Source organism: Pristiophorus japonicus, chromosome 13 (assembly GCF_044704955.1).
Source record: "Pristiophorus japonicus isolate sPriJap1 chromosome 13, sPriJap1.hap1, whole genome shotgun sequence".
Taxonomy (NCBI): Eukaryota; Metazoa; Chordata; class Chondrichthyes; family Pristiophoridae; genus Pristiophorus; species Pristiophorus japonicus.
Window position 1 is genome coordinate 21,262,957 of NC_091989.1, and position 11,741 is coordinate 21,274,697.

The following is an 11,741-nucleotide window of genomic DNA, read 5'->3' on the forward strand; positions in this document are numbered from 1 at the left end:
GGCAAATCCAGACAAAGATTTAATTGAAAGGCTTTAAAGCTGGGATTTTTTTCAAGTAGTGGACAAGAGATTTATGGAGGGGTGATGGGAGCAGCTGCAGGAGCTGGTGAGGGAAGGGAAGGAGTTGGAAGCAACTTTTGCGTGCACTGATGATCAGATTGGCCTCTTGTACTTGATTAGAACTTGGTTAACAAACAAAACGCTGGAACTACTCAGCAGGTCAGGCAGTGTCTGGAGAGAACAGTTTTCAGTTCAATGACCTATCAGAACTGAAAAAAAGGGTGATGCAACTTTTAAGCAAGTACAGAGGCAGCGATAGGGTAGGAGCAGGAGAACACAAACTTCTCGTTTTTTTCCCTCCCCTCCCTCTGCACTTGCCTAAAACCTGTTACATCAGAACTGAAAAAAGTTAGATGCAAGGTCATCGTCCTGAAACATTAACTGTTTCTCTCTCTCTCTCCCCAGATGCTGCCTGACTGTGTATTTGCAGCATTTTCTGTTCTTTCAAATTTCCAGCATCCACACTATTTTGCTTTGTAATATAACCTGGCTACCTTTGTTAGACTTGAAATGAAAGCAGGATGCAACATTTCTGTGGACCCAGGTTTGCTTAAGTCAGTCAGAGTCTGAACCTGCACCAATGGCGCTTGTGCATGGTTGAAAAGTTAAAAATGGCTTTGTAGTTGCAGTGCTCAGAATCACTGACCTTTTAAAACAGGTAAGCTGAAATGATTCACAGTTTATGCAGCAAGTACCAAAACCACCCAGAGCAGGGCAGTTGCATTTGTTATTGCCACTCTGTACTGATTGAATGGGGAAGGGGATGGAGAGGAGTGGGTGTTGCTACAATTGGCCTCAACAGCCCTAGGATTGGAAAAGCACATAACATTAAAAACTGGATTGCTATTGCATGACCCCTTGATCAACACACAGATCATGCCAAACTGAGGGTTCCTACAGCCAAATGACTTGCCAAGCCTCACGAGTGAGTTTTGGCAAAAGAATAATTAGATTTTAGAGGGCATGAAATGTATTCTAACATGAATACCTGCAAGAGGCAAAAATGTTTAAAACATTGCAGCAATTCCAATTATCCTTCTCAGTTCTCCCCCATTTGTCACAAGATTGTTGGATGTCAGACAATTTGAAATATCAGTAATCTTTTTCTTGTTGGTATAGATGCAAATAGAAAATGAGCTCTCGATCTGGTTAGGGATGCCCATACATTTCCAAGCACACCAAGAATTCTGTGATGTGGAGTAGCAGTCTGCTCCTGGAATACCACACTAATCTATCCTCACAGCACATCAACTATGTACTTCTATAACCTTTCTGCTGGACAGCAGTTCAGAAACACTAAGTCAGTCATATTTTGTTTGCCTGGTTCTCAGACCTATGTTGGAGAGTGAGGGAGTGTGTAAAATAAAACTACACAGGTACAAATTGGATTTAGGTGTGCATGTTGGTTTTCTTACATTCTCAGCCCTGAAGAGTTGATATTTAAGAGGAATGAGATTGCCATGTTTGTTTTCTAGATCTGCAGACGTCTAGCCTTGTGTTTCAATTCATGTCTATAATAAAAGCTGTTAAAATTGACAGCCGAGTGTATGTACTATATTTTTAAAAATTGAAATTTTCAGGCTCATGTTGAAAGGGATAGTATGTTCCCTGAGCAATAAATGGCACCTAGCCCCAGACTTCAGAATTCCCAAATTAACATTAAGTTGAACTGTTTTGCACATTGCCTTTCCTGAAGCTTTGTGGTCTGTTGGGGTCTTAGTCTATGATCACGTGCTTCCACACTAAAATTAGTTCAGGTGACGGAGTCCAATACAGGACCTACATAGGTTTGTGTCAGGTGGGGCATATAGTGGGTGGGTGCTTGGGTTGTTGTGTGCTCTTTCTGCTTGCTCCCTGCAGGTGATGCTAGGTGTTCAGCACCTTCCCGGCTGCTTTTCCATTTTGAGCAGTCTTGGACCAGGGATTGCCAGGTGTCGATGGGGATGTTGTACTTTATCAAGGAGGCTTTGAGGACATCCTTGAAGAGTTGCCTCTGCCCACCTGGGGCTCACTGGCCGTGTCGGAGCTCAGAGTAGAGCACCTGTTATGGGAGTCTAGTATTGGGCAGGGTCTCCAGTCTTGGTTCCCCTTGTCACTGGACCAAGACCTTGCTCAGTCAAGCCCGTGAGGTAACTGATGTAGAACAGCCACCCCACGTTAAGAAAATTCACGCAGGCACCTGCCTCCTCACCCAACAATGGTCATCTTTCATGTAAACCTGGCCATTGACAGCTTGCTGGCTATATTATCCTTCAGGATTTGATCAAGATGCCAGGCTGATTTTTCCCAAACTAAGATAAAGTTAAAAGGAGAGAGTGTAAAGGAAGGAGATTACTCAGAATAGTCACTCAGTTATTGCCCTGGCTTATTCATTGCAGACTAAACAACTTTGTGCAGCCCTACAACCCTCCATAAATTCTGCATTCCTCCAACTCTGGCCTCTTGTGCATCCCCCACTTCCTTTGCCCCTCCAATGGCAGCTGGAATTTTCTCTCCCAACCTCCCTATTCTCCTTTAAAATGCTGCTCAAAACCTACTTCTGGCCACCTGTCCCATTGTCTCCTGCTTAGTATCAATTTTTGTCTGACTATGTTCAAACCTTTCATTACATTAAAAGGCACTATATAAATGCAAGTAGTTGTTGAATTGGACATACTGTGTAGCTCCTTTACTTAATATTTATAAATACAGAAAGTTGACTAGAGTCAACAGTTAATGAGAATGTAACCTGTATTTCATTCTGTAGGTACTTTATTAAACAAAGATGTTGAGTGTTCGACTGAGAACATTACAATCTTCAGGATTGGCCATTGTTCACTACTCAATTAGGCATTAGGATTAACAGAGCAATGTCTGTTGGTGTCATTTAACCATTAGTACTTGTCACATCCAAGATTTCTCCACTATTTCAATAGGTTATGAACATGCAAAAATGAAACACAAGAAAAGAGCCCCTGCTCCTACTAGACTGTCTGTCTATCTATCCTAGTAGGCACTCGTGATGTCTTGTGCATCACCATATTAGGCACTCTCTACCCCACATGGAATCTTCTGGGAGAGTCAATTAGGGGAGGATAATATGGAAAATTCCTCTCTGACCCCTTTGAGATATGATCTAAGAGTCCAGTAGATCACGTACACTGTACTACAGGTACCCTATTCCCTGCAAAGTGAAGAACTGCTGAACATACAAGTGATGGAAGGGCAGCACCAGGTTGTAAGAGTGACCCCTGGCTGATCCAGTTACAATAATTGGTGTACATAAACAAAATCTAGTCCCTTCATTAGTTTATAAATCTCAATCAAATCACCAGAATCTGCTTTTTAAATTATACAAACCCAACCATAACTACTTTTTTTTTTAAACTTGGAATTCACCTCTGCACCCTTTCCAAAGCCTCTATCATCCACCATGTGAGAAGACCAAAACTGGACACAGCATTCTAACTGATGCTTAACCAAGCTCTTGTACAAGGGCAAAATAGTAGGCTGTGTTAGTGAATTGTCCTGTGAATACACTATCAAACCCTGTCCGCTTTAGCTTCACAGCATTGGTTATGAACCTTTAGGAGAATGATGCACTAAATCATCCAGATCCCCACCACTGGCTTTAGTTCTGATCCTGCAGGGTGCAAGTATATTCAGTATTTGATCTGCCCACCTGCAGAACACTACACAGCAAAATTAAAAACAGGCCCATCCTTCCGACATCGCAATCAGCTTGCAGTAGTCAAACAGCTGCTACAGTCCCAACACTCATACATATCTTGGTGTTGAATGCAAACTTGTGGATCATTTCCCTTCCCTCCTCCCCATCCCCGAATGCCTACATCAAAAATCACTAATGAAAATAGTAAAGGTCCCAACACCAATCCCTGCAAGACACCACTGGTGTCCAGTCTCCAAGCAGATTCAAAGCCATTGACTACAGCTTGCTGCTTGCAGGCATTCAGCCAATTCTCAATCCATTGCAGCAGATTATCACTAGTTCCACAAGATTTGAAGGTTAAAGGAGTAACTAGAAAAAGTCACAGCACACCAAACTTGAGAGAGAGAGAGAGAGAGAGAGAGAGACACACACACAGTCAGAGTAGGAGCATCAGATAAAATGCAAGAACAGTATGCCTGGCAGAATTCTCTTCCCTTTGCCCCCTCCAAACCCAGGGGCAGTACAATCCATTGTAATGGCCACATCAGGGCTTCAGCTTGGGTACCGGGACAGCTTGTATAATTTCTTGAGCACAGAGTCGAGCTTCGGGTTGTAAATGGAGATACAAATTTTATTTTAAACACAGTCCAAAATGACCCTATAAATACACTTTTTGCCGACTTGCACAGTCCCTTTAAACACTGCACATCCAGCAAGTTACTTTAAGTCACAGTTTTGTCCCAAAAATATTTTTTTACATTGAGTCTTTAGTATAAGTTCAGTTTTTCTAAAACATAGGAAACCGTATTTCAATCAAACAGCAGCAGCAGTTAATGGAATCACAAACTCAAGGAAGTTATTCTGAGTGTGTTGGCCAGCCTGGTGTCAGAGGGAGTCACCATACAGAACATCTTCCCAAAAAAATCTGAAGATAACCCTCCCCCCTGAATCCACTAATGCAGAATGCCGATATCAGGGCACAGGTAGTAGAAGCTGGTCGATGGGAAGGGAATTGAATCGAATCACCACAAGACCATTAATCTTCAAATTGCGTTGACAACAGAGGTCAGTCAGTCACTAAACATCAGCACTCAGGAGTTTTCAGTTCACACAGCAACATCAACTCCCACTTTTAAAGATGTCTGATTAATGTTCCTCTCCTGGCCGGTAGAAATGGAGATGATTCTGAAGACTTTTTGGCTGCCGATAATTATTTTAGAGCTGTTCAATCAAACTGTCCAAGTAATGTAAACAGTTCAATTAATCCACCTTCAGCAACCACTTTGTGATGGAGCAAAGAAGTACATGGCCATGATGATGAGGTAGACTACCACCAGTGCTGTGCCTGTGGAGACAAGTCAGTGTCAGGGTTAAAGGATGGTAAATTCCCATTTTTCAGAAGATTGCTTAAGGCAAAGAACACCCTGTGCTGAGTAATGCAAAAATGTTGACTCTCCATACCTGACTGTAGCATAAAGCATCCGAAATACATACAAGCAAAGACCAGTTGGGCCGAATAGCCTGTTTGCTGTAAATTCTATGCAAGCTCTCTGCTCAGCTGCTGGGACTCTTGCCTCAAAACCAACACCCACTTCACCAGTCAGATTTCACATGAGCCTCAAATACATCAATTGGAACTGGATCAAAACAGCTTCAGTTTAACGTAGGCCAAAGAGTACAAGAGATTCAAACCTGGGGCCCACAGGCAACAGGTTTGACACTCTGCATTCAACCTTAATTATGTAATTTTTCTCAAGTAAAAAAAAAAAAATGGGGTTTAAAAAAAACAGAAATTCCTTCAATTCTCAAACTATGAAAAGGATATTTGACGGTCAAACAGTAACCCAGCCACAGCAAATGAAGAACTTTCATGAGCTCAGGATGTCCCAAAGCACTTTACAACCAAAAAAGTACTTTTTGAAGTGTGGTCAGTTGTAATGTAGGGAAACATGACAACCAATTTGCACACAAGGTCCTACAAACAGCAATGTGTTAAATTACCCAATAATATTTTTAAATAAATAATGTTGATGCAGCTGAGAAGGCAGCCATTTGGCCCATTATACCTGTACTGGCTCTTTCCCCATAGCATTACTTGCAAAGGAAAAATTTGTAGTTATCCAATTCCCTTTTGGGAGTTACTAGTGAATCCGTTTCTACCACCCTTTCAGGTAGTGCATGCCAGATCATAACTGCATAAAAAACAATTCTCATCTCCCTCTCTGGTTGTTTTGCCAATCTAGAGACATAGAAACATAGAAAATAGGTGCAGGAGTAGGCCATTCGGCCCTTCGAGCCTGCACCGCCATTCAATGAGTTCATGGCTGAACAAGCAACTTCAATACCCCATTCCTGCTTTCTCGCCATACCCCTTGATTCCCCCTAGTAGTAAGGACTACATCCAACTCCTTTTTGAATATATTTAGTGAATTGGCCTCAACAACTTTCTGTGGTAGAGAATTCCACAGGTTCACCACTCTCTGGGTGAAGAAGTTTCTCCTCATCTCGGTCCTAAATGGCTTATCCCTTATCCTTAGACTGTGACCCCTGGTTCTGGACTTCCCCAACATTAATAAGAACATAAGAATTAGGAACAGGAGTAGGCCATCTAGCCCCTCGAGCCTGCTCCGCCACCCAACAAGATCACGGCTGATCTGGCCGTGGACTCAGCTCCACAACAACAACAACAACAACTTGCACTTATATAGCGCCTTTAGCGTGGTGAATCGTCTCAAGGGCACCTCACGGGAGTATGAACATTTGACACCAAGCCAGAGAGAAATTAGGGCAGGTGACCAAAAGCTTGGTCAAAGATGTTGGTTTTAAGGAGCGCTTGAAGGAGGAAAGAGATAGAGAGGCGGAGAGGTTTAGGCAGGGTGTTCCAGAGCTTGGGGCCCAGGCAATGGAAGGCTCGGCTACCAATGGTTGAGTGATTATAATCAGGGATGCTCAAGAGGGCAGAATTAGAGGAGCGCAGATACCTCAGGGGGTTGTGAGGCTTAAGGAGATTACAGCGATAGAGAGGGGCAAGGCCATGGAGGGATTTGAAAACAAGGATGAAAATTTTCAAATTGAGATGTTGACACACAGGAGTCTAATAGCAGTTCCTGGAGCTCATTTCAACTCTGCAATTGGGTTATGACCGTTGACATTTTCTAAGCCGTCCATTAAAATGTTTTCAGTTATATTTTTCGGTGATTTATTTGTGCTTATCTGGTGCAATCTGATCATGGGACAGGACCGGGGGCAGGGAGGTTGAAATCATGAAAATAGGAATCACTAATCATAAAGGAAAGCCATGCATTTATATAGCAAGAGATATTCATTCTAGGAAATGGAATACATTCCCATTTCAGGCAGCCAGTGTCAGGTATGGCACAGGTTGGACGCAGAGTGAAGCTCCGCTCTGCTGACTCGAGTGTAGAGCACCCTTTGTACAATGCAACATTTCCCATCAGCAGTTCCAGGCCTCTGGTCAAAATGCAGGCTTTGTGCCAAACGAGAAGCTTAATGCTTTGGGATTGTGCCCATTGGGAACTTGGTCAAGATTGCCTGCTCATGCAAGACCTTCATCCAATGACTGTCAGCTGGATATGAATTCCGGGGGGTGGGGGGGGGAGGGGGAAAAAAGAGAAGGAAGGAGGGTGAAAGGGCAGTGTGCCGACCCATTACACTCACTCACACTGTATCCAAGTCACAATGTTATATTATAGAATACAGATAATCCAGGATCCAACATGTCAAACCATTCCATCTGAAGTCATTCAGACATGGCAACTGCACAGCTTACTGTTTAAGCTTGGTTGCTTATCTTAAGACATTCAAAGATCACACCAGTTGTTGGGACGTGACCTTATCCCATTCCAGAGACTTGAGCACAAAATCAAGACCGACACTTCAGTGTAGTACTGAGCTAGCGCTGCACTATCGGATGAGACGTTAAACCCAGGGCCCGTCTGTCTCCTCAGGTGAACGCAAAAGATCCTATGGCATTATTTTGAAGAGCAGGGAGTGCTCTCCAGTGTCCTGGCAAATGTTTATCCCTCATCCATCAAAAAACTCTGATCTGGTCATTTAACACATTGTGGGAGCTTACTATGCACAAATTGTCTGCCACATTTCCTAAATTACAACAGTGGCTACACTTCAAAAATAATTTGCTGTAAAGTACTTTGGGACATCCTGAAAGGCGCTGTATAAATGCACGTCTTTATTGATAAGTGGTCAGGACATAGGCTTGCACTCTTGCAGGACAGAGCATCCCAGTTACTGGTCAGGTTGCAAATTGAGCATGCGCTTAGTGTTGGGTGACTCAGACAGAATGAAGTAAATGCAAAGACCATTGACCAAACATTTAATTACATCACTTGCAGAGGTGCAGGCAAACAACTCTCTGCCCCTCTCCCAGGTGTGAGTCTCTGCAATATGTATTGTACCACAAGCATCATGTATAATACTGAATCTGTAAGTGTACAAGAATCACATTTTACTATTTTGTTCCTCTATACAGCTCATTAAAGAAAGTCAACCTACCCTGGAAATAGTCACACTTGCCATCCATGAAGATATAGTTCATTAAGATGACACTGAATATTGACGCCCAAAGATGGAGATCACTGAAGAGCAAATTAAAGCCTACAGGCTAAATAAAAAGCAATTGGCACATGGTTAGTATATGGGCTGTCAAGATCATTTTCTTAGCACAAAGTTTTTGCATCCAGACTTCAAGCTCCACCCTACACAAGCTAGTTTGTTCAAAACTGGGCTGCCCATACTCTTTCCTATACTACATCCCATTATCATCACCCCTTCTCAAACTTCTAACAGCTCCCATACATAATACAGGCAACTCTCGATTATCCGGGTCCCTCGGGGATTGGGCTATGCCGGGTAAACGATTTCTCTGTTAGAGCAAGTTGACATTACAGTTAATGCTTACAGTACTGCAGGTGTGCTCTAACCAATAGCTGTAGTGTATCTTCTAATCCTTGAATTCTAGTCCTCTAGATCTAAAGACCATTAGGCTCGTTGATTACTTCCTGTAACTGTTCGTGGCATTTTAATGAATTATGAGGCACAGTGGAACTGTGTGGGAGCAGCAGCAGCAGCTGAGGCAAGGTGGAGCGCTTAAAAGCAGCCCAGCAAGTGCAGGCCCGAAAGAGGCAGTGGACCTGTGTGCGAGCAACAGCGGGAGCGGAGAAAAGGCAGAGCACTTAACAGCAAGGCTCAACAGGCAACATTTGAAAGGAACATCAGAGTTTCAAAGTGACGTCACACACACAGAATTTTAAATGCCGTTACAACAGGAAATCGTTGCATTAGTGTACGGATAATAGAGTTGCCTGTACATTTAATTCAAAATCCTCATCCTGGTGCATAAATCCTTCCACAGCCTTACCCTCCACCCCTTCTAGCCAGAGATGCTTACTGAATCTGGAGCCTACTACCTCACCCCATCTTCAAAAGCCTCAAAACTTCCCCTTTGACACCTCCCAGCTCTGTTCAGTGAGTAGACCTACATAAAAGTACCTCAGGAATTTTACTAGTACAAAAGCAAAATACTGCAGATGCTGGAAATCGGAAATAAAAATCAGAAAATGTTGGAAACAGGTCAGGCAGCATCTGGGGAGAGAGAAACAGTTAACGTTTCAGTTCAATGACCCTTCGTCAGAACTGAAATGTCATTGACCTGGAACATTCACTCTTTCTCTCGCCACAGATGCTGCCTGACCTGCGGAGTATTTCCAGAATTTTCAGGTTTTTTTTCAGGAATTTTACTGTCAGGCAAGCAATTGGTTTTCAGCTAATAAGTTAAATACTTACATAAATGACAGAGAAGAGTACCAGGACTGGGATTTGCAGCATACATACTTGTACAGCGATGGAACTTCCAACTTCCAGGCTGAGGAGACAGTTCAAGATGGATGAACCCAAATCCTATACAGGAAGGAGCAACACTGTGCTTTGCAGTACATTATATCCTTGCCCACTTCCAAGCAATTGGTTTCCATTGGCAATGCCCCCTTGGACCCTACTTTGTAATTGTCTTGTACTTTATACTAAAAGACTGAACACAGATGGACACATGCTCCCAGACCACTTGCCATTTTGGCTTCTAGCTAGCCCATGATTAGTCAGGAATGGCCTGAGCCAACAGGTTCAATCTGTGGACAGCTGGCAGTGGAATGCAGAGTGAGGCAAGGCAGTTCCTGCTCCCCGATACCCTACAACACACACACACACGCAGGAACTCTGACCCAAAGGTTTCTCACCACCTCACGCAGCCTCCCCAACATCTTATGACATAAGACAGGCAGTCACTAGACCAGACAGCTCACCAAAGATCAGATCACACAGACGAGCAGCAACAAACCTGAGGCTGATGTTGTTCTGCAATGCAAACTGGATTCCATTTACAATCTCTGGAAGCTCCGGGATCATTGCCAAGACAGTCACCCCAAGGAAATACTGTTATTGATTGGAAAAGCACACAAGGGAAGCAGTTAGAATAAAGCAGTCTACATATCAATTTCTCACTCTTTCTAGTGAAAACAAGCGATAAAGAATCAGGATGTAGAACATGGAAAAGGCCAATCCAGAACCATTCCTTCCATCATACAATCTCCTATACTCCACTCACATCTATGAAACCTAGGAGGGAAAGTTCTGTACTTTTCATAAACTTGTTAATCTATAGATACACACGCACACACACACACAAATTATCCTTATTCCCACCAAGCTTCACATGTCCCAAGTGAGCCAATCTTGACTTTTTGCCTCTTCCTAGTCCTGGCAGATCCTTGCTCTATCCCTATTTCTGAAGTTTTCTCCAGCCCCACAGCCTCTCTCACTGGGACTCGGTTACTGCTGGCCCCTTGCCCCCTCTCCCCTCCAGGAGTTCTCATCTGAAACAGCAGAGGATTTTAAAAGGCAGGTACTATCCTCAAACACCTCTGTCTACTTGACCCTCCAGATTTACTTACCAGTATTACAAAAACAAACTTCTGAGACACTACTTTAGATTTATTTTGAAAAAATATCTTGCAACAGGGTTTTGGTAGTTATTACATCACAAGAATGAGCTGCTTCAAATGCACTAGTGACCATTAATGCCACTAGTGCACTGCCTGAAAGAACAGTGGTAGCAGATTCAATAACAACTTTCAAAAAGAACTGGATATATATTGGAAACAAAGATTGGTATGGCTAAGGGGAACAAGCAGGGGAGTGGGCCTATTGGAAAACTCTTACAAAGAGCCAGCACTAGCAAGATGGGCTTAACAGCCTCCTTCAGTACGCATGATTCTAGTCAAACAACTGCCATATACCAAAGAACACACACGAGCCAGAGACATTTTTTTGGGGGGGAAAGCTTAATGCTGAATTGGCAGACAAAACCAAAATTGTTTACATACAGCAAACTAACTCAGCACAGAGATGGGACCAATCTGGGCAGCTACACACTGCCAAAACCTACTGAACCATTCACCCCTATATATGTAGCTATAAAAAAAACATGCGGTGCTATGTACTCACTGAACAAAACATTGAGATAGCAACAGTGACTTACCGGTGAGATTGCAGAGCTGGACAGCAAGGGGTCAATGTGCTCAGACACCAACTCTGCACAGGCAGACATGAAAACAGTGGCTACAATGAGTAGCATCACAGCTCTCCATCGTGACCAGTGAACGACAACACTGTGGCTATGTCCTGGAACTGGGGAGAAGGTAAAAGTTAAGTCAACACCAGCAAACAACTCCCTTTGGAGAAAAGGGTTGTGGGACTAATTGGATAACTCTACCAAAGAGCTGACACAGGCATGATGGGCCAAATGGATTCATCCTGTCCTGCATTATTCTATGATTTTATGAAAGCGCACAAAGTTGGACAACTCAATAAGTAGCTAGTTCCAGACTGGATTGAAGTTCTGGGTCGTCAGTCTTCCATTCTTTGAAATGAGAACCAGCTTCATGGAAAGGGGGAATTCAGGGGCTCCAGGTGCATGGAAAACCCATGACACTGGGGA

General features: G+C 43.3%; 1 protein-coding gene across 3 annotated transcripts in view; it reads right to left on the bottom strand.

The window, feature by feature from the left end:
- Nucleotides 1-4,313: 4,313 nt before the first annotated feature.
- The window catches only part of cax1 (cation/H+ exchanger protein 1), a 52,579-nt gene continuing 45,151 nt past the window's right edge, over nucleotides 4,314-11,741 (bottom strand). For 2 of the 3 annotated variants that reach the window (XM_070897216.1, XM_070897217.1), the window contains exons 15-19: nucleotides 11,283-11,431; nucleotides 10,083-10,177; nucleotides 9,533-9,611; nucleotides 8,243-8,351; nucleotides 4,314-5,054 (exon numbers count right to left, since the gene is read on the bottom strand). In XM_070897216.1, the coding sequence (XP_070753317.1) occupies nucleotides 4,981-5,054; nucleotides 8,243-8,351; nucleotides 9,533-9,611; nucleotides 10,083-10,177; nucleotides 11,283-11,431 (506 nt within the window). In that variant the 3' untranslated portion in view covers nucleotides 4,314-4,980. The remainder of the gene's footprint in view (nucleotides 5,055-8,242; nucleotides 8,352-9,532; nucleotides 9,612-10,082; nucleotides 10,178-11,282; nucleotides 11,432-11,741) is intronic. The other variant, XM_070897218.1, reaches the window with a different exon arrangement.